General features: G+C 42.0%; 1 protein-coding gene across 1 annotated transcript in view; it reads left to right on the top strand.

Moving 5' to 3' along the window:
* LOC308105811 (low-density lipoprotein receptor-related protein 1B-like) overlaps positions 1–25,063 on the top strand; it is a gene marked incomplete at its 3' end in the record, with an annotated part of 706,266 nt that overhangs the window by 654,601 nt on the left and 26,602 nt on the right. The window contains 3 exon segments of the mRNA XM_080456736.1: positions 15,079–15,137; positions 17,710–18,431; positions 24,512–24,636. Of these exon segments, the coding sequence (XP_080312862.1) occupies positions 15,079–15,137; positions 17,710–18,431; positions 24,512–24,636 (906 nt within the window).

Raw genomic sequence — 25,063 nt, 5'->3', positions numbered from 1 at the left:
TCTGTCTCCAAAAAAAGTAAACACACGCACCGCATGCACTGCACTGCATGCAAGTTGATGGGAGGTAGAGGAGGAGGAGGAGGAGGAGGAGGAGGAGGAGGAGGAGGAGGTTGAGTGAATGGAATGCAAAGTGGAGAGAAAACAAATGGTTCAACTATTTCGGATGCTGTCAACGCACTGAATGGGACATTATCACGTTTAATCAGACTATTGATTGGTCTCAGTAGGTGAGATACTGACCTACCCACGGGGCTCAGTAGGTGTTTTGTCGTTATTCTGTGGGTTGATGAAAGTTGGGGCCTCTCGTGTCTCAAGTTCTCTTGAGACGGCGCGCCTCCGTCGCGGTCCTAAACTATACTTTATACAAAACACCTACTCAGCCCTGTGGGTAGGTCAGTATCTCACCTACTGAGCCCTGTGGGTAGGTCAGTATCTCACCTACTGAGCCCTGTGGGTAGGTCAGTATCTCACCTACTGAGCCCTGTGGGTAGGTCAGTATCTCACCTACTGAGCCCCGTGGGTAGGTCAGTATCTCACCTACTTAGACCAATCAATAGTCTGATTAAACGTGATCATGTCCCATCATTGACAGCATCCTAAGCTAATGGTTGAGCGAAGGGAATGCAAAGTCGAGAGAGCGAAACACAAAATGGTCGAGCGAACGCTGGCCAAAGCTCACACTCACACTGAGCGACTCTCCCTCGCCCACTCCACTCCTCCACTCCTCCACTCCTCTCCTCTCCTAGTCCCACTCCCTATTCAAACAACCTCAAACTCTATTTTCTCCTCTTTCTCCACTTTGCTCTCCCAGATGTATTGCTGTTTCAGAAGAGAGAGAGGGAGTCTATATAGAAAAGGTCACGACCTTATACCTCCCTACTTCAGCAGCTATATGGCCGGCGGGGGGGGGGGGGAGTAGAGGGTGGGGGGGGGGGGGGGGGGGGGGGGGGGGGTGAAAGAGCCCGTCTGGAACACAGGTACCGCGGTACCTTATTTGTTTCTGATGCAGCCAGATATCACCTGCTGTTAGGATGGAAACCTTGTATGTCCAAAACTCTCAGGGAATGGAAAGAACACAAACAAAAACATGTTCCAAAGGATCCAATTTAGTTATTTAGTCGCAAGCTCTTGTCAATACTTTCCATTGGTTTATTAAAACGATCCCTGGCTAATAAGCCAAATATGCCTTCATTCATTATAATGGTCCTCTATAACTAAAATGTAAAATTACGTTTATTTGTTGTAGAAATAAATAGTTCACTCATTAGGGGCAATGCCCGTCGCAAGTTGATGATGTCATTTGTCTATGTGAGGTCAATCCCTATGGAATTTATGGAATGCATGTGAACATAAAAACATATTTAAAATATTTGATGCTCATATTAACCTGATGAAATATGAAGTTGTTTTTTATGTTCACATGCATTCCTACATTCCATAGGGCTAAACCACACATGGACAAATGACATCATCAACTTGTGACAGGCATTGCCCCTATTGAGTGAAAGATTAACTATTTATAAAATAAATACAATATTGAAGGTGTTTTAGATTTAAAATTGCAGTCATAGAGGACAATTATAATGCATTAAGGCATATTTGGCTTAATACCAGGGACCTTTTTAAGACCCACAGATACAGTTAACCACAGAAAACAAATTTCAAAAAGATCTTCAAGCTCACAAGTTCGCACATTGTGAGCTTGTAGATTGGATATGTCGTAATATGATGAAATAGGGCATTCAAAACATGAAAATAATGGGAGATACGAGTTATTTCCGCCCCGACAGCATAGCGATATGCATGGCCGGAGGGGGATGCTAGGAAAAGAAGTGGACACTTGGAATCACACAGGACACATCTGACCTATTAGTCACATGCTGGCTACCTCCTCCACGGACCATTACGCATGATGGATGCACACAACTGGCAACGCTGTGGCGGCGTTGCCAGGCCTGCTGGCTGGGTTTGTATACTCTGCTCTGTAAACACAATCAGCCCGGGCAACAATCACAACCACTACGGGTTCCAAAAGCAGTTCAGGGGCTTCACTTTTATCTCTCGTCCCTCTCTCTCTCCCCGTCTCTCTCTCCCCCCTCCCTCCCTCTCTCTCTCTCTCTCTCTCTCTCTCCCCCCCTCTCTCTCTCCCCCCCTCTCTCTCTCTCTGCCAAATTGTCCTTTTGTTGCCTGGCCTGAGCTGGAAGCTCTTTAACCCGTTAAAACCGGGAACGCATCTGTGTCATTTTAGATTTAGGCTGTAACCATTATTTTTATACTTTGGGCTTTTCAAAAATGTCAGATCTACAAGCTCATAGCGCGTCACTTCATGACACACTATGAGCTTGTAGATCTGCTAAATCTTCAAATACATATATTTAGTTTGAAACATCATTTGTAACTCAAATCTTTGCTTCTGCAGGGGGTCCCCCTGGAACAACATATTTTGATGGGGATTGGTGGCCAAAAACACCATTTTGGAGGTCCTTGACAAGAAAAAGTTGAAGCACCACTGACATTATAGCAACAATAGTTTTTCAGGAAAAATGAAGACGTTTGACAGTTACAAATGTTCGCTTTGAAAGGTATATATTCAAAGATTTGCACAAATGTTCATGATTTTTTTAAAATAGCAGATCTACAAGCTCATAGCGCGGCACTCGGTGCCGCGCTATGAGCTTGTAGATCTGCCATTTTTGTCAAAGAAATCTTAAAATGACACGGATGCTTTCCGGGTCTTAATGGATTAAGAGAGACCCGATGTGAGGAAACGTTGCCCATCTCGTGGCTGAGGGGATGATATTAAGCTTTGTTCAGACACTGCGGGCAAAATCCAATTTGTTTCTCAAATGCAATCTTTAGGACTGACTGCCCACATTATTATTTGGAAAGTGATCAGATTGGATTTGTGCGCTTGTTCCAGACATCGGTGGAAAACAGCAGATCTACCAGCTCGCAACGCAGCGAGACGCCGGCGCCTTGTGAGCTTGTAGATCTGCTGTGTTTCTGGGCGAGAGACATCATCATACGATGAAGTAAACATCGTGGATTCAGTGTTTGGAGTGTCTCCGTGGTGAGATGCGCAGAAATCAGATTTGAATTGAGTTTCAAACCAAATAAGCGGTAGGATATATACAGGAGAAACCAGTGAAGATTGGAAGTGATGATACAAAGAAATGAGAAGAACAAAATTGAAACTTAGAAACAAATTGAAACAAAACAATTGAAGTTGATGAATGGGTTCTATCTCTCATCATGATTGGCTGAAATTGGCAACCCACCTGCAATGTTATTTTCTTTCTACTAAAGAGCTGGAGAGACAACTTGTACTGAACAAACACTTTACTACATACTGTACTTAAGTACAGTTTTGGGGTATTTGTACTTTATTTCCAATTTCCAAATCTCAGAGGCAAATATTGTACTTTTACTCTACTACAATTATTTGAAAACTTTAGTTACTAGTTACTTTCCAGATATAAATTATGACATTATAAAACATGCATTAACCACTTTAGTCCTATTTTATACCTCGGCTGTTTGAAAATAGCCAATCTACAAGCTCACAACGCGTCGCATCACAACGCATTGTGAGCTTGTAGATTGGCTATTCTCAAACATTTCAGTACTTTAAGTACATTTTGATACCAATGCTTTTGTAATTTTACTCAAGTACATTTTGAACACCAGACTTTACTTGAAAACAGAGTACTTCTGCATTGCAGTATTGAAACTTTAACATTAAAAACATTTGAGTACTTTTTCCACCACTGGTTGTATCTAGACAACCTGCGCACGAAGCACTATTAAACCAATATGTATTTTACCCACAGGGTAGTAACTGATTCCAGCAGCTTCCTGCACACACACACAGACGCACACATACAGACACACACACACACACATACGCACACATACAGACACACACACACACACAGCTTCCTGCACACACAGACGCACACATACAGACACACACACACACACACATACGCACACATACAGACACACACACACACACAGCTTCCTGCACACACAGACGCACACATACAGACACACACACACACACAGCTTCCTGCACACACAGACGCACACATACAGACACACACACACACACACACAGACGCACACATACAGACACACACACACACACACACACACACAGACGCACACATACAGACACACACACACACAGACACACACACACACACACACACACACACACACACACACACACACACACACACACACACACACACAGACGCACACATACAGACACACACACACATACACACACACACACACACACACAGACACACACATTTTCCTGCACACACAGACGTACACATACAGACACACACAGACGCACACATACAGACACACACACACACACACAGACGCACACATACAGACACACACACACACACACACACACACACACACACACACACACACAGACGCACACACACAGACGTACACATACAGACACACACAGACGCACACATACAGACACACACACACACACACACACACAGACGCACACATACAGACACACACACACACACACACACACACACACACACACACACACACACAGACGTACACATACAGACACACACAGACGCACACATACAGACACACACACACACACACACAGACGCACACATACAGACACACACACACACACACACACACACACACACACACACACACACACACACACACACACACACACAGACGCACACATACAGACACACACATTTTCCTGCACACACAGACGCACACATACATACAGACACACACACACACACACACACACACACACACACACACACACACAGACACACACATTTTCCTGCACACACAGAAGTACACATACAGACACACACACATTTTCCTGCACACACAGACGTACACATACAGACACACACAGACACAGACGCACACATACAGACACACACACACACACACAGACGCACACATACAGACACACACACACACACACACACACACACACACACACACACACACACACACACACACACACACACACACACACACACACACACACACACACAGACGCACACATACAGACACACACATTTTCCTGCACACACAGACGCACACATACATACAGACACACACACACATACACACACACACACACACAGACACACACATTTTCCTGCACACACAGAAGTACACATACAGACACACACATTTTCCTGCACACACAGACGCACACATACATACAGACACACACACACACATACACACACACACACACACAGACATTTTCCTGCACACACAGAAGTACACATACAGACACACACACATTTTCCTGTACACACAGACGTACACATACAGACACACACACACACAGACGCACACATACAGACACACACACACAGACGCACACATACAGACACACACACACACAGACGCACACATACAGACACACACACACAGACGCACACATACAGACACACACATTAGAACCAGTGTTAACTATGTTGGCCACTGAGTCAAGGTCACTTTAGCCCATTAAGACCTGAGCTCATTCTACAAATGTCTTCCTAACACTTTTCTGTTGCTTTATCAGTGGTGCTCAAACATTTTTTTCATGTATTTGGCCGCGGACCCCCATCTCAAAATATTTAGTTCCAGGGACCCCCAGAATTAAAGATTGGAGATTAAAATGTTCGCTTTAAAAGAATATAGATATTCAAATTTGCACACTTTCACAATTTCTCAAAAATAGCAGATCTACAAGCTCATAGCGCAGCACTCGGTGCCGTGCTACGAGCTTGTAGATCTGCTATTTTTGAATAGCCAAAGTGTAAAATAATGTATCTAAAACCTAAAAATGACACAGCGTTCCCGGTCTTAATGGGTTAGTGGTGTTTGGGGGGAAAGTGAAACGAGGAAGTGAAACGGGAACCTTCCGGCAACAAGTGCGCTCCTCTAACCTTTAGGCCAGCATGCAACCCTAACCTTACCTAACCCTAACATAATTTCTCAAGAACAGATTCCGAGCTGCGCTGAATCTGAGCCCCGCTCAGAACGTGTCAACATTAGCCTAGAAGTGGGCGTGCCTTCAGATCAGGAAGCAGGCCGCGCTTTACCCAATCAAATGTAGTGGGCGGGATTTACATCTGTGCGTTCGCTTCCCTCTGGAAACAAACCCAAAACTCGGAGCCGACAAAACCACGGAAAATGTGTAACATTTTAACTTGTTCTTTCATCATAGAAACAAGTGGGCTTAGAACCAAAACAATCCATGTTCTTTAGGAGAAATGGTGTTAGTGTTCCGTGGAGAAACATTGGGAATGAAAACATAGGCGCACCACAGGAAGTGGAGGGCTGAGGGCAGAGACCAAACGCCGGTTTCCAGTGAGCATACAGTAGGTCTATTTAATCACTCCCCCCCAGAGTCAAATGCAAAAGTGAAAAACGCTGGGGGCGCTGTTTTTCCTTTTAGGGTTAGGGTTAGCGATGCGACGCGTTGTGAGCTTGTAGATCTGCTATTTTCAAATAGCCTAGGTATAAAATAAGGCTAAAGTGGTTAATGTGTGTTTTATAATGTAATAATGTATATCTGAAAAGCAACTAGTGACTAAAGTTTTCAAATAGCCTAATTGCAGTGGAGTAAAAGTACAATATATGCCTCTGAGATGTAGTGGAGTAGAAGTAAAAGTATTAGACAATTGGAAATACTCTAGTAAAGTCAAAGTACCTCAAAATTGTACTGAAGTACAGTACTTGAGTACATGTACTTAGTTACTTTACACCACTGCCCAACAGAGACGACACGCTGCTGAAGCAGCTGTTGAGAGTTGCCAGGTTCTGGAAGAAACAAGCAACTCGTGTTGCCAGAATCTGGAAACAAGCAACCAGTGTTAAATCGTTCGCCATTGAGTTTCAACGCATGTTTGACTATCATGAGACTCTACTATGAATACTAGTAGTGAAAAAAACAACTTTGCGTCGGTTATAATAGACGAATTTCCCTTAGCCACGCGCTCCCATTATGACAACGGAGGGGGTTTAAAAAATGACGACAGGGGAATATATGAAAAAAAAGAACGCTACTTTTCACATCGGTAGGTGAGTAACGAGACATCAAAGATAACACTTAATTTGTCCGGAATTCTCCTTTAAGGGGGTCCTTGTAAATGAAACGTTTGAGAAACACTAGTACTAGTTGGACTCCTAATGTGCCATTTTGTCATAGTAAATAAGTGTCATACAAATTCTGAACTGAAAACCTGGAGACTGACATTCAATAATTGAGTCTTATGATCAAAATAAGAACATTAAACTGTGTAAAAATGGAAATCTAAAATGTGCCTCGGACAAGTCTTTGCCACGGACACATATGTCTGTGTACGGACATATTGATGACCCGTGGCACGTATTCAAGCATGCACACACACAAACACAAATGTCTCTCATAAATCCATTGTAGACTGTAGTACATATAATATACTCACTGCATGTTGACAAGACTGTACAAGCACAACATCTGAAATGTTTGCATGTCATTAATGACAAACCTCTAGTAGCAATAATGCTACCATGATGGCTGAGCTCACATTCATTCATGGCACTTTTCAAATGGGTAGGTATGGAGCACTGATTCTGACCCACTTTTATGCCTGTCTGCCTGCCTGCCTGCCTGCCTGCCTGTCTGCCTGCCTGCCTCTACAAACAGAAGTCTATACTATACACATTCTTTCAATCTCAGCCCATTGATCTACTCCTGAGCTGTCCAGATTTAAAGTTCATTACCTCTTAATACACACCCATATTCTCATACTTATTGCAAACTGATACTCAAACTGATACTGCAAACATCCGTACAATATCCTTTGGTGTTGGTAAAAGTGCCTGAATATGTTGGACAAAAAAAGCTGCATGATAAAATACTGTGAGACCTGCTCCCCCACTGTGTACATAATCATCATATCCACGGTTGATAGTCTGTAGATTTATCCATATTCATATGAAAGTTCAGAAAAGAAGAGAAGACATCTATAAAAAAAATAAAAGACACTACAGGAAATGCCACAGCTAGTTAATTCGCTTAAGCTAATTACATATTCCCTAAATAGCTGAGCACTCTCCTAATTGGAGAGTTTTGTAATATACTGACAGCATTGTTTTAGTTAGGCAGCGCATTGGCCTGTAACTGTTCTAGACACATGGAGACTGACTGCAAAATATAAAACACATCACATTCATTTATTTATTTCTCCTCCCTGCTACAACTGTGTGTGTGTGTGTGTGTGTGTGTGCGTGTGCGTGTGCGTGTGCATGTGCGTGTGTGTGTGTGTGTGTACGTGCCACTTCCACAGAATAATGAGTGATGCACGTTGCACACACTTTTCACAATCTTAACAGCAGTATCCTTTCACTCGGAAAGAAAGAGTATCATTGTCTTTATTATCAGTTAACCCATTTAGACCGGGGAAACAATCTGTGTCGTTTTTAGATTTCTTTGGCTATTCAAAAATAACAGATCTACAAGCTCATAGTGTGGCACCGAGTGCCGCACTATGAGCTTGTAGATCTGCTATTTTTGAAAAATCGTGAACATTTGTGCAAAATATGTGTAACTCAAATCTTTGCTTCTGGGGGATTCTATAAATGTCTACATTCTACATACTAACAGTTTTCTGAAAAACTTATGTTTCTATATCAGTGGTTCTCATACGTTTTCATGTCAAGGACCCCAAAATGATCTGTAGTTGGCCGCGGACCCCCATCTCAAAATATTTTGTTCCAGAGACCCCCCCAGAAGCAAAGATTTGAGTTACAAATGTTCCCTTTAAAAAATATATATAATTAAATATTTGCACAAATGTTCAAGATTTTTCTAAAATAGCAGATCTACAAGCTCATAGCGCGGCACTCGGTGCCGCGCTATGAGCTTGTAGATCTGCTATTTTTTGAATAGCCCCAAAGTATAAAATAATGGTTTCACAGATGCGTTCCCGGTGTGAACAGGTTAAATTGCACTGTCGGAAATCATTTCTTTCTATTTGTCCACCTGGGTAGAGAGTTGATGAAGCTTCTGTCTCAGCGGTACGACGGCGGCATGTTGCAGAGCTCTAAAAATGACTCTGCACTGATATCTAGGTTTAGTAAATTCTGCTCAGTCACGGTTCCAATAACCAGCGTGTGCGTGATTTGATTTATGAAGCAGACAGAACCCTGAGAATCAACAGCATTATGGAGGAAGAATGGAAAACATGTGAGTTAACTTGATGCATGTGCAATATCAGATGATAATAATACCAGTGAAAGGATAATACGGAGCCCCTAACAGGGACATATAGTGTTGAATTGTAATGCTTTGTCCCTTTAGGGCCTCCGTACTTAGCCTATAATATCCTTCTTACAAATACAATTATTAAACACAATTGATACGAGTTAAATGCTAATTACATCAGAACGAATTGATACAAAAAAATCTACACTATGTCCCTTTAGGGCCTCCGTAGTATATACTGCTGTTAAGATTGTGAAAAGTGTGCGCGCACGCACGCACGCACACACGCCCCAGATGAACTAAATATTTTCAGATGGGGGTTAACTTGGCAGCCAAATACATATAATACATATTTGGGGGTCCTTGACATGAAAAAGATTGAGACCCACGTTTTTTCAGAAAACTGTTTTAGAACTGGATTTAGACCTTTTAGAATGGGCCTCAGGTATTAATGTTTTAACTTGATGCATCATCAACACTACATATGCATATTATAGTTATTTTGTAGTTGTTGATTATCATTGTAAATTTCCTAAACCTTTTTGGAACATTTGAGTAATTTTATTTTGGAACTGTATAATATACTTTTTTGTACTTTTACTGAAGTAGAATTTTTCTATCATTGTAAAAACAAAATGGTAGTACTACGTCTCCCACCGGGTCAAATACAGTTTAGTTCTATATCAGTGATGGGAGCACATCAGTTCAGTGCTATACCAAAATGAAAAAGAAAAAAAAAACTCTTAAAAAGCTTCAGCCTGATGAGGCTTTGATCACTGTTGATCAAAGCCTGTCGTCCAGGGACCTGGTCCTGTGTCTGGATCCTCTAAAGCCAGTGCATACACAGGATGCTAAGGGTGATGAATGCTTACAATATGGCACTGAGACACTGAACCATCTCTCTGGGCTCTTCTTTCTTTCACCAGGACCTTATTCCTGTGAAGGGTAATTCACTGCCTCTGTGCTTGAGAGGTTTGATGTCTTGTCTCACTGAACAGGGAGGTGGTTCTCAAACCTTTTCCTGTGAAGGTCCTTTGAACCACAAACAGAGGCAATAGATATCAGCATTATGGTTATTATTATCTCATAATAATCTCCACTGCATCTCAGAGGCAAATATTGTATACTTTTACTCCACTACAATTATATGAAAACTTGAGTTACTAGTTCAACAGTTTTCTGAAAAACTTATGTTTCTATATCAGTGGTTCTCATACGTTTTCATGTCAAGGACCCCAAAATGATCTGTAGTTGGCCGCGGACCCCCATCTCAAAATATTTTGTTCCAGAGACCCCCCCAGAAGCAAAGATTTGAGTTACAAATGTTCCCTTTAAAAAATATATATAATTAAATATTTGCACAAATGTTCAAGATTTTTCTAAAATAGCAGATCTACAAGCTCATAGCGCGGCACTCGGTGCCGCGCTATGAGCTTGTAGATCTGCTATTTTTTGAATAGCCCCAAAGTATAAAATAATGGTTTCACAGATGCGTTCCCGGTGTGAACAGGTTAAATTGCACTGTCGGAAATCATTTCTTTCTATTTGTCCACCTGGGTAGAGAGTTGATGAAGCTTCTGTCTCAGCGGTACGACGGCGGCATGTTGCAGAGCTCTAAAAATGACTCTGCACTGATATCTAGGTTTAGTAAATTCTGCTCAGTCACGGTTCCAATAACCAGCGTGTGCGTGATTTGATTTATGAAGCAGACAGAACCCTGAGAATCAACAGCATTATGGAGGAAGAATGGAAAACATGTGAGTTAACTTGATGCATGTGCAATATCAGATGATAATAATACCAGTGAAAGGATAATACGGAGCCCCTAACAGGGACATATAGTGTTGAATTGTAATGCTTTGTCCCTTTAGGGCCTCCGTACTTAGCCTATAATATCCTTCTTACAAATACAATTATTAAACACAATTGATACGAGTTAAATGCTAATTACATCAGAACGAATTGATACAAAAAAATCTACACTATGTCCCTTTAGGGCCTCCGTAGTATATACTGCTGTTAAGATTGTGAAAAGTGTGCGCGCACGCACGCACGCACACACGCCCCAGATGAACTAAATATTTTCAGATGGGGGTTAACTTGGCAGCCAAATACATATAATACATATTTGGGGGTCCTTGACATGAAAAAGATTGAGACCCACGTTTTTTCAGAAAACTGTTTTAGAACTGGATTTAGACCTTTTAGAATGGGCCTCAGGTATTAATGTTTTAACTTGATGCATCATCAACACTACATATGCATATTATAGTTATTTTGTAGTTGTTGATTATCATTGTAAATTTCCTAAACCTTTTTGGAACATTTGAGTAATTTTATTTTGGAACTGTATAATATACTTTTTTGTACTTTTACTGAAGTAGAATTTTTCTATCATTGTAAAAACAAAATGGTAGTACTACGTCTCCCACCGGGTCAAATACAGTTTAGTTCTATATCAGTGATGGGAGCACATCAGTTCAGTGCTATACCAAAATGAAAAAGAAAAAAAAAACTCTTAAAAAGCTTCAGCCTGATGAGGCTTTGATCACTGTTGATCAAAGCCTGTCGTCCAGGGACCTGGTCCTGTGTCTGGATCCTCTAAAGCCAGTGCATACACAGGATGCTAAGGGTGATGAATGCTTACAATATGGCACTGAGACACTGAACCATCTCTCTGGGCTCTTCTTTCTTTCACCAGGACCTTATTCCTGTGAAGGGTAATTCACTGCCTCTGTGCTTGAGAGGTTTGATGTCTTGTCTCACTGAACAGGGAGGTGGTTCTCAAACCTTTTCCTGTGAAGGTCCTTTGAACCACAAACAGAGGCAATAGATATCAGCATTATGGTTATTATTATCTCATAATAATCTCCACTGCATCTCAGAGGCAAATATTGTATACTTTTACTCCACTACAATTATATGAAAACTTGAGTTACTAGTTACTTTGTAGATTTTATGTGTAGACAACACATATATTAACCACTTCAGCCCTATATACATTTCGTCCGTTTGAAAATAGCCGATCTACAAGCTCACAACGCTTTGCGATGCGACGCATTTAGGTTGACCAGATCCAAACTGTTCATTTGTGGGACAAAAGTACCGCTTGTGTGGAACAATGCGGGGTGGGTGGGGGGTTAATAGCAACTTATTACTTAAGTTGCTATTATATGCCTTGATGTCATATTCGACCATATAGGCCTAATATCGCCGGGGATATTTCTCATGTTATTTTAACAGGCATGTCTGTAAAAACACATCTTGCAGGAAAAGAGACAATGAGAAGAGATCTATAGCAGAAAGCAAACTGTAGGGGGATAGGTTCAAAATGCAACAAATAAAACAAGCTTGTAAATAACTGTTCTAACTTAATTCTGTATTTGAACTTGAATAATTCTTGTTAGAAAGGACAGCATTCTCTACAGCTCCTGTAATACTCCTATTTTGCTTTTGATTAGATCAACGTTGTTGCAGCAGTTCCTCTGATCATTGTCTTTCAAAATAACTGCCTCTGTGACCACAATGTTTATGCTCTATGCACACCAGCCATATTCTCACTTCCACTTCCCTATTCTTACAGATGTTACCAATGATACTAATGAAGGCTCTGTTCCATTTAAGGCAGGTACAGACTGCAGGACATTTGGTCCGATAATGCTGTCTGCGACCTTTTTTGGCGCTCGCCGACAAAACCTCCCGATCTGACGCAGATCGGCCTTTGATCGGCGAGATAATGCTCGCTGTGTGTGAAAGGTACAGCGACACGATCTGGCCACGATCATCCGCTCTGGGATGGCTTTGCGACCGTTTTCAAATATCTATCTTGTTAGTTATTCGGCCCTGTCGCAGACAGGAGATCAGACAGTATCATACAGTATGAAAGGGTCTGCGAGGAGATGCACGCTACAGCCAATGAGAGCACATTACAGCCACCGTGGCTAGGGGAGCGTCGCTGGATCTGACCACAACAAACAGTCCCTACCGCAATATTACCGTCCAGTCCTGTATTAAGTTAACATTATAAAACAAAATGAGAGAGTGAGCGAGCCTGGTGGGCTGTTTATTTTAGAGGAATTGTACAGAGAGAGAGAGAGAGAGAGAGACATAGACATAGAGAGAGCGAGCTCTGTGTGTGTGTGTGTGTGTGTGTATGCAGCATGTGCACGCTGTGTCTGAACAGCGTTGCCAGATGTTGCGAGAGAAATAAGCAACCAGGTCTATGAAAACAAGCCCAAGAAAAGGCCACTTGAGCACTTAAAACCTATTTACAAATACATTGGATATTTGAAAATAGCCGATCTACAAGCTCACAACGCGTCGCAGCTATTTTCAAAGAAAAATCTTGAGAAAATTGTGGAATATTTTCCAAATCCACACAAATCTTGTATGGGGGTCTATGATGGCACAACATATTTACAGAAGGGGGGTCTGCGGACAAATACATATTATGTGTTTTTTAAACCACTGGTTTAAACAACATTAGGAAACAAGGCCAAATAAGCAACTACACAAATAAGCCCAAAAAACGCACCCCGCAACAACCAATATTTACAAGCAACTCTACAGAAAAACTAGCCCAAAGTCGCTTATAATAAGCGGACATGGCAACGCTGTTACTGAGTTTCATTGCGCACTTTTAAGCTTTCTTGACTTGTTTCAGAGAGAGAGAGAGCGAGAGAGAGAGAGATACATACAGAGAAATAGAGAATTAATGATTTAATTTCAACAATCAATAGCGTCCTGTCTCGGTCTCGCGCATATCACGGGAGCTGTGCACGTTTTCATGAGACGTCGGTTAAAATGAATTGGAATAAAAACAAATGTATGTATCGGGTCTGGATAGCATCCTAGTGAACTATCCTACAGTGTGTGATCCCTAGTCGGTGATCAATCGTATAGTGTGAAAACCACAACGATATATGACAGACGATTTCAAGAAATAAACTCCTGCAGTGTGTAATGCTTAACGATCAGACGACTCCCCGACCACTTTAAAGTCCTACAGTCTGTACCTGCCCTTAGTGTAGCACACAGCACAGTGGTTCTAATGAAGGCTCTGTTCCATTTAGTGTAGCACTGTGGTTCTCAGACTTTTTTAATTTCAAGGACTCTGAGTATACAAATGGAACCAAATTGACCAATACAGGTCCATTTGGTTCCATTTGTTACCCACCCATAAGGGTCGATTTAGAACCCCCTCCAGGAACCATGAGGGTCCCTGGACCACACTTTTAGACCCACTGGTGTAGCAGTGTTTCCAGTGAGTCAACACCCTGACTCTGTTTGACCAGAATGGAACAGAGCCTTCATTAGTCTCATTGGTAACACCTGTGAGAACAGGGAAGTGGAAGTGAGAAAAGGAAGTGAGAATATGGCTGCTGTGCATAGAGCATAATATGCTTTTATTAAACATTGTGGTTACAAGGAAGTAAGGAAGAGGCCCAATTTCTTCACAATACGGCTGCTGTGCAAAGAGCCTATTTATTCACGTGCTGCTTGTGTCCAGCGTCCACTTGTTGTGAAAGGATCTCTTGTCACTGAGACGCATCGCGGCAACACAACCCGTCTAGTTAGTGTATGTATGCTCATGATAAGAGCTTCAGCAACAACCAGCACACCTCTCTACATCTGGGCATTGAGTTATGACTGATGAGGCTTTATTTCTCTCTTAAAGAGGGTAATTAGAGCGCTTTCTCCACACAGCCCTGTGATGTACAGTAAGCTAGATTTTAAAACACGCATTTGAACACTGATGCCTGGCAGTCACAGTGTGGGACAGCGTCTCTAATTGTGGGACGCCTGAAAAGTCATGGAGATGTGGGACTGTCCCGCGCAAAGTGGGACATCTGGTCATCCTAGACGCATTGTGAGCTTGCAGATCGGCTGTTTTCAAAAGATGTCGATACATTTTGAAATTTCTGCATAATGAGTACTTTTACTTTTGGTACTTTAAGTACATTTTGATAGCAATACTTAAGTAATTTTTTTGTTCTGGACTTTTACTTGTAACAGAATATTTCTACATTGCAATATTAATACTTAAAAGTTTTACTAAAGTAAAACATTTTAGTACTTTTTCCACCAGTGGAGGACATCAAGAAATGTCGATGGTAAAAGTCTCATCCAGCACACTGACTGCATGCTCATCAGAGAACTTTTGGCTCTGGTGACTATAAGACAGATGGTTAAAACTCTTCTCCGCGGGCAAGCTGACCCACACGCCCTCGCACTCTCTCTCTCTCTCTCTCTCTCTCTCTCGCCAAAACTTTCATCATGGTCAGTTAAGCTCAGTGACTGTGCTTTCATGTGCAGTTTAGTTGGAACAGGGCAGCCATGCATAAGAGAAGACAAGACCATGAGAAAGATGTCTGCCGGCAAAGATGGTGAGCAAAGCCATGTGGCTTCAGGTGGCAATTATCGATGGAGAGAGAGAGAGAGCATTATGTAATCTGTGCCCCCCCCCCCCCCCTCCCCTTCCTCCCCCCGCAGACATTAATGACCTCTACTGACTCTACCCACCACTTTCTGTCAAAGTTGTGTTTCAACCTCCCTGACTGGGTCCACATTTGAAGGGACACGAAGCATTGTCCTCAGCTAATCTTTCACCGTGCCACATATCATTCTGCTGTGAAATATAAAGGGCAAGACAACTTAGGTAGAGGTTTAGGTTTTGTAGTTACCTTGTCATGATGTGGACAAGATATCAAAAATATTTTTTTTACTAGAAATTGTTCATTCAAACAGGGGTGGACTGGCCATTTGGCGTACCGGGCAAATGCCCGGTGGGCCGCGGGCCAGTGGGCCGCTGGGCCACCCAAAAAAAAAAAAAAAAAAAAAAAAAGTTCTTTTTTTTTTAATTTTTTTTTTTTAAATCAAATATTTTTGCTCCCGTTTTAGGATTATTACGGTCATTTCAGGGTCGTGTGGCGTGTGTTTGGGCTGGGATGCTTTCCAGCAGGGGCCTCAGTGCGGCTGCAGAGTTCATGTGCAGGGCTGGGCTGCCCCCCCCCCCCCCCCCCCCCCCCCCCCGTTGACAAAACGGTCCGGGGGGTGGTGGGCCGGTCCGGACCAAAATGCCAGGGCTGAATTTTGGTCCCAGTCCGGCCCTGCATTCAAAATATGCTGGTCATTGACTTACATTGTATGGCAAAACCACTCTGGAAGCTCTTTTTCAGTCCGTACACAAAACTCAAACAGAGCTAGTATAGAACATCACAAAACCCAGTACTGTTTGTTTCAACTTCCTGTTGTTTTTATCATTTGAAGGATCCAGATCCGCGGATCCAGTGCGGGTTTTCTTCCTAATAAAAATGTCAAAATCAATAGGAAGTTGACATGTTTATTAAAAAAACAAACAGTAATGGGTTTGGTGATGTTCTAAACTGTCAGAATAAGCTCTGTTTGAGTTCGTTTACAGGCTAAAAGAGCTCCTCCTGGGCGTCTTCATCCTACAATGTAAGTCAATGAGGAGTATTATTTTAAATTATCAGTTTATAGTCACCTTTGTTGTTATATTATGGCAAGGTAACTACACAACCCAAACCTCTAACAAAGTGGTCTTGCCCTTTAAACCCTATCCCATATCCATAGTCATATCCATAGTCATATTATTAGTTGACTAGGGTCCCCCAGGGGCCAGCTAGTATTTCCTTCCACAACGTGTCTTAATGTGATGCGTTGTGAGCTTGTATAACGGCTACTTTTGCCAAATGTTGGCCCCCAGAATAGAGACGCTATGGGTTGAAGTTAATAATCACTTCAGAACAATGAGCTCCACATTATTTCCTCACTCCTCCCTTCCTGACACAGGGAGAAAATCAGATCTTTGATGAGCCTTATCCCGAGGATAGGATTGCGACTCACAGCTCATGAGCGACGATATCTCATTAGCCGGATTAGAATGGGAACCGTGTGTCGATAATGCCATTTTAACAGGGGGATTACAGCGCCCACTCTCTCCATCAGAGAGCGCTCATCACGGCCGTGTTATGAGGCCTCTATTGTGGCAACGAGGCATTATCGTTTGATGGATGGATGCATAAAACAAGATTAATTATTGTCATTGCCCGGGCACGGCTACAGCTTGCAGTCGGATTCAGTGAAGCCTATGGGGCGTCCGTCCGGGCGAGCATCCCACCTAGTGCTGACCGGAGTGTGCCAGTTATACCGATCAAGGGCACCCGGGTATCTGTCATTAGTCCACACACACACACACACACACACGCACACGCACACGCACACACACACACACACACACACACACACACACACACACACACACACACACACACACACACACCTCCCCAAGTGGGTGACCCTGGATGGAGCCGTTCCCTCGGCTGTAATCTGTTCTACTGCACAGCCACAGAGATGAAAGGCAGAATGACACGTCTGTGGCAACGTGACAGCTGACTGAACAGAGAGGTGTTCATACACAGACTGAACAGAGAGGTGTTCATACACAGTCTGAACAGAGAGGTGTTCATACACAGTCTGAACAGAGAGGTGTTCATACACAGACTGAACAGAGAGGTGTTCATACACAGTCTGAACAGAGAGGTGTTCATACACAGTCTGAACAGAGAGGTGTTCATACACAGACTGAACAGAGAGGTGTTCATACACAGTCTGAACAGAGAGGTGTTCATACACAGTCTGAACAGAGAGGTGTTCATACACAGTCTGAACAGAGAGGTGTTCATACAAAGTCTGAACAGAGAGGTGTTCATACACAGTCTGAACAGAGAGGTGTTCATACACAGACTGAACAGAGAGGTGTTCATACACAGACTGAACAGAGAGGTGTTCATACACAGACTGAACAGAGAGGTGTTCATACACAGTCTGAACAGAGAGGTGTTCATACACAGTCTGAACAGAGAGGTGTTCATACACAGACTGAACAGAGAGGTGTTCATACACAGACTGAACAGAGAGGTGTTCATACACAGTCTGAACAGAGAGGTGTTCATACACAGACTGAACAGAGAGGTGTTCATACACAGTCTGAACAGAGAGGTGTTCATACACAGACTGAACAGAGAGGTGTTCATACACAGTCTGAACAGAGAGGTGTTCATACACAGTCTGAACAGAGAGGTGTTCATACACAGACTGAACAGAGAGGTGTTCATACACAGTCTGCTCACAACAGACCTGGGTGAGATTTTAATTCATTAATTTCCCATCAGGATCAGTAAAGCTCTGTCTGTCTGTCTGTCTGTCTGTCTGTCTGTCTGTCTGTCTGGCGGGCGGGTTGGCTGGCTGAGCTACAATTATATAATAAATATAAAGAATACTTGCACAAAACTATACGTATACACAACGGGCACACCCAGTCCTTTTGCCATTCATTAGCCTGAACTCTATTGAAATATTATCCAACCTTAAACGATTATATTTTGCTTATTTTCATTGGAACGGGCCGCGCTGTGGCTCTTGGTGAAGCACATCAACACAGTCCTGATCGTAGTGAAGTTTAGTAATAATCACCCATGGTTTCCCCATCCTTTACTAGTCGGAGCATGTACTGTGGCATCGATGTGAGCGATCAACCAGAACGTCTGTTTGGACGTTTAACATTTCAATTCAAGAGCTTAGAAATCTCTGCAGGTAGAGCATGAGTCAACATCTGGAACACCCGTGATTCCAATATTACATCTCCATGTCGACAAGCCCCCCATAGACGAGCTATTTATCAGTAGTGTAAAGTAACTAAGTACATGTACTCAAGTACTGCACTTAAGTCAATTATTTTGGTATTTGTACTATACGTGAGTGTTTCCAATTTCCAGTACTTTTTACTCCACTAAATCTCAGGCAAATATTGTACTTTTACTCCACTACAATTATTTGAAAACTTTAGTTACTACTCTAGTTAACTTGTAGATTTAGATTATTATTACAAAACATACAGTAACCACTTCAGCCTTATATACATTTCGGCCATTTGAAAATAGCCAATCTACAAGCTCACGATGTGACGCATTGTGAACTTGTAGATCTGCTATTTTTAAAAGATTTTTATATTTTATTTGAAAACTTGAAATGGGACATTCTGCGTACATTCGGAGTACTTTTACTTTTGGTACTTTAAGTACATAATGATACCAATACTTTTGTACTTTTACTCAAGTACATTCTGAATTCTGGACTTTTACTTGTATTTCTATATTGCAGTATTGACACTTTAACTTAAGAAAGAAATGTGAGTAATTTTTCCACCACTGCTATCTATCGACTATTTTCAGCCAGAGCTTTGCCCACAATAACAGAAAACAGAAAATTCACTAGCAGAGAGCCCTGTGGGACTCCGGTCAACCATAATAGGGTTTAGGTGGTTAATAGTTGCCCTCACGGTATCCCTCTCAGACCGAATGGCTGCTGTGTTACTCATAATATCAGATTTAACCAGGGTACCGAATGACTTTCCCGAGAGCGGGAGCTCTGCTTCGCCATTGCAAAAAAGTCTGTGGTCTGCAGCGTTCTTGTATAAATCAATGCCAGTCTGGTTCCTCAGCCAGGCTGATTCATGCTTCAACACCTCATCCACAAAGTCTTTCTCGCTTCTGCTGGGAATTACAAAATATAAAACACAGCCCAGCACCAAGCACAGCACAGCATGAGCTCGCACAGAGCGACCAGCACCAGTACAGCTTGTAAGCTACCTGAATTGAACCATCTTTACAAACGAACTCTGTTCTAGATGTCTTCCCAGTGGAAGAGATCTAGAACGGATAGAACGGAGTTGGGGCTCTGAAACTTTACGTCTTTCTTGACTTAATAGGCGCCAGACCAGAGGGTCCCCAGCGAAATGTAGTTAACATAGCATCAAAACAAGTTTAACCACTTTAACACTGTTGAAAATAGCCTCAAAAAGCTCACAACGTGTCGCATTGTGACAGAGACAAAAAGCAGTGAACTCTCTTCTAGTGTGCTTATGGGTTTAAGGTTGAACATAAGGCCGTCATTTGAAACGATTGGCTGGAGGATGTGTACTCAGTGAAGGAGTAATTTGTTGCTGTCGGGCAGAAACCAATGAATAAAAATGCATAATACACTAAACCGTGATAAAAGTAATTCTACAGTACACACACAATCACGTGTACAAGAGTAGACTAACAGACTATCATGTGACTACACTGACATCCACAGGACCCCCCCTCCCCGGCTCCCCGGCTCCCCCCCTTTCTCCAACCCTTCATTTCATTCTGTGTGAATTCAGCATCTCATCATTTTGCTGAGGAAACACAAGACACCACCATAGGTTTTCCCATGCTAGATTTATTGCCTCGTCTCAACCTGTTTGGTAGAAGTCCTCTCTATCTGCATTGTGCCAGCAGTAGGACAGAGTCAATATGTATGCAGATTACTTCTGTGCCACAAAGGTTGACATTAGTCAGGCTGAATGAACGGTGTCATAACGGTGTCATGCTCATTGACGCTGATGAAAAGACGCCAAGAAGAGGAAGCCTGATGCATTGTGCTCTCCTTCAGGCCATCACCAGGCCAACCTTGAACGCTCGCTGATCTCACTTTGTCTGATGGATGGCGGTGAGCGATGAGCTCTAGACTAGAGAGTTATGTCCTATACGTATATATAATGCTATTCAATGTTCATAATGTTCTGCAATGTCAGCATGCTGGACAACATTATCCAGACAAACACAGCTAAAAAGCATGTTGCAAGCTATATGCAAGCTCCAAATGTGTCGCGAGCTTGTAGATCTGCTGCTTTTGCTGTCTTTGAATTTGAATCCTGAAAAGTAACAGCTATGGACATACAGGATGAGGTTACCGCCCGACAGAGACAATGTCCAAAATGTCCTTTTTATAAAATGTAAAAACTATATCATAAAATAGTGAAAATAGCTGATCGACGCGTTGCGTGAGCATGCAGCTCAGCTATTTTCACTACGTTTGTGCAACATTCTTGTATGATGACTGAAGGCATTAATCTACGAAATATGGAGATATGAGGTTTCTGCCCGAGAACGATGATATGTTATCATCACACTTGACGAGGCTAGAAAAACATGATGCTGACCACATGCCTACAATAGGGTTGGAGAGTGAAAGGACAGCCATTTCCTGGACTGTTGTCAACAGATATTTCTGTACAGTTACACTACAGGAAACGGGAAAATCTGCTCAACTCTGAGGAATTATCATTTTTTATAATGTTTTTTTTCTCCTCTGCTCTAGCCAAGGCGAACAGCATCTGATGCCCATATGGTTCATGCAGTGAGAGATGATTTCCTTTGTGTTGCTTATCCAAACGAGGGTAAAATGAGTTTTTTTTTGCCAGCAGAATGCCGTGGTTGTCATGGTACAGCAGACTGCATTCATTGAATCATAGCTTTAAAATTAAAGTAAATTACCTTTACTTAAAAAAAAAGAAAAAGTAAATCACCTCTCATTATGATTAATTGGACGGCATAAGAGACGTAATGGCTAATGAACTCATCTTCTTGTTTGACCCCAGACAGGTGTGTGAACACCGCCATTCACTTTTTATCTCCCTATTCCTGTGGTTCTCCCAGTGCGGTCCGTTGAAAATAGCAGATCTACAAGCTTTGCGACGCATTGTGAGCATGTACTGTAGATCAGCTATTTTCAAAAGAATTTGTATACACTTGTGAAATAGGACATTCTGCATAATGAGTACTTTTACTTCTGGTACTTTAAGTACATTTTGATGCCAATACTTCTGTACTTTTACCGGACTTTCAGAGTATTTCTGCATTGCAGTACTGATACTTTTACTTACAGTAAGTAAAACATTTGAGCACTTTTTCCAACACTGCTTTTGTGACCCGGGTCCTTGGCTCTCATTGAGCTGATTCATTAGTAAATTCATCCTCCACAAATCACCGTATTCATTACAAAGAGCACTTAATCCATATTCAACCATATCTTCATATAATTGATCTGATCCTCCTCACTAATGCACATTCTAAGATGGTCTCAGCTAATAGCTATGGACAGTTCAGAAACAACCTTCTCTCCTCCTGGAAAGTCAGCACATTGAAATAGAAGCCATTGTTCTTGGATTAATTCAAAAATAATGTTTGAAATCGTGTTTGAAATGACCAAACCTGCCTACTGTACCAATGACTGGTATAGGCAGGTTTCTGAACTGTCCAAAGCCCTCCTCTGAGACAGGATGAAAATGGGTGAATTGGTCCTTTAAGCTCTAGAGAGGTGGAATGGGAATGAGAAATGCCAGGCAAACATTAAAAAGGGATAGTTAAAAAAAAAACATCTGTCACCCCATGGAGACTTGAATTAATTTGATGACCAGCGGACCGGTAGGAGACACAAAGGAGACTCTTACCGGAACCGCTGCCGGTCATCAAATTATTGCCTTAGGAATGAGACAAAAACAATCGATTATAAAAAAGTCATTTTGGGAGTGAACTATTTCAAGTTAAATATTGAATATGCTGTACGTGAACAAAAATGTGTGGGATTCTACCATAACATTTTGCACAAGAAATGTTTTGCAGTGGTTTGAGAAATTAACTGACAGACCTTCTTATAGACGGGTACCTCTTTCAGAGCCAAGCTGTTGAACAAAAACAAATAAATAGTTGCTGCACTAACCGTTGCTGTGTATGACTGACCACTGCTTTAAATACATTAGCTGAACAGAAGAAGAGAAAGCCACTGCAGGTTAGCAGCACGCTGCAGAGAAAACTAACTGTGATGCAGGTTAACACACTGTAGAAAAACACAAGGTTTTCTACTCTTGTGTTCATTAAATAATCAAAGGGAGAAACCCTGTGTGTGAGGGAGGTGTCAGGAGACAAGCTCAAAACATTTGGAGCATCCTCTCCTTTGGGGAAGAAGACAGAGCTCCCCAACTTATTTCTCATAGACACAGCAACCTAGTTTTAAATCTGCTAGCCACACACTGGAACATATCAATCTTCAAAAGCCCACACTGCTATTTAAAGCACGGCCAGCACGCACCAACCTACCAACCAGTAAAAACGTCCGTCCTGACGGAAGGCCTAATTGTCAAGGACGACTCCGTCAGCTCAGAGGGCGAAGACTGAGAACCTCCATGCCTCAGCGGCCATCGTTTTGCACTTGTAACCCATCAAGACCGGGAACGCATCTGTCTAACCACTTTATCCATAGTTCATACTTTTGGCTATTCAAAATAGTTTTTTAATTTTTTTTTAAAATCTTGAAAATGTGTGCAGATCTGTGAATTAATACATATAATTTTTCAAGCGATCATTTGTAATTCAAATCTTTGCTTCTGGGGGGTCCCTGGAAAAAAACATTTTGAGATGGGGGTCCACGGCCAAATGCATATCTAAAAATGTTTTCTAGATCGTAACAGTATGTTAGTATGTCTTTTCCATGTCAAGGACCCCCAAAATGATATGTATTTGGCCACAGACCCCCATCTCAAAATATGTTGTTCCAGGGACCCCCCCCAGAAGCACAGATTGGAGTTAAAAATGTTCACTTTAAAAACATATAAAACATATTTATATATATCTATATTCAAAGATTTGCACACATTTTTCCACGATTTTTCAATAAATAGCAGATCTACATGCTCATAGTGAGCTTGTAGATCTGCTATGAAAATGACACACAGATGCGTTCCCGGTCTTAATGGGTTAAGGAGACGAGTGTGTCTCTGCATGCTCTGTCTGGAGTGAATCAGATGGATCATAATGTTATGTGCCGATAACTCTGAAAATTAAATTCTGGGGTAAAACAGATCAATCTTATACCACCATCCTTTGAGGATCACTACACCACTACACTGAGGATCACTACACCACTACACTGAGGATCACTACACCACTACACTGAGGATCACTACACAACTACACTGACGATCACTACACCACTACACTGAGGATCACTACACCACTACACTGAGGATCACTACACCACTACACTGAGGATCACTACACCACTACACTGACGATCACTACACCACTACACTGAGGATCACTACACCACTACACTGAGGATCACTACACCACTACACTGAGGATCACTACACCACTACACTGAGGATCACTACATCACTACACTGAGGATCACTACACCACTACACTGAGGATCACTACACCACTACACTGAGGATCACTACACCACTACACTGAGGATCACTACACCACTACACTGAGGATCACTACACCACTACACTGCTAATATTGAGGGAGTGGAACAAGAAAAATGATGGCAATTTAATGTCTCATCTTTCAGTAAATGAGAGAATCACAAAGGGGTTTTTATACAACAGATACACCAACAAGACTTTTGCATTGGAGGAATGGTTGAGGAAAATGAAGGAAGGCTCTCTGGGGCAAAAGGTGTTGCCAGGCTTCAATGTAAGTCAAACGTATCAATACTGCAATGTAGCAACACTCCCTGTTACAAGTACAAGTCTGGTAATCAAACTTTACTTGAGTAAAAGTACAACAGTATTGGTAGAATGTACTCATTATGCATTAAGTTTTCAAATGAATAAAAATCTTTTGAAAATAGCAGATCTACAAGTTCACAATGCGATGCGACACATTGAGATCACTGACTGTCACCACTCTGTACTCCATGACCTTTTGACACGGTGCATTTAGCAGGCATTTAATGGTGCGTTTACACGGGGCAGATTAAACCATACTGTACATGCTACCATTCATTTACAATGGAAGCCAGTGATAGAAGATACAAAGATACATCCAACGTTTGGAGCTGTAGCTCTAGTGACAAAGATACAAAGATACAAATTCAAATTGAGCTGGGTTCAACTTCCAG

This window comes from Gymnoscopelus braueri, assembly GCF_963280865.1.
Source record: "Gymnoscopelus braueri genome assembly, chromosome: 18".
NCBI lineage: Eukaryota > Metazoa > Chordata > Actinopteri > Myctophiformes > Myctophidae > Gymnoscopelus > Gymnoscopelus braueri.
This window is presented reverse-complemented; position numbering and strand designations above follow the sequence as displayed.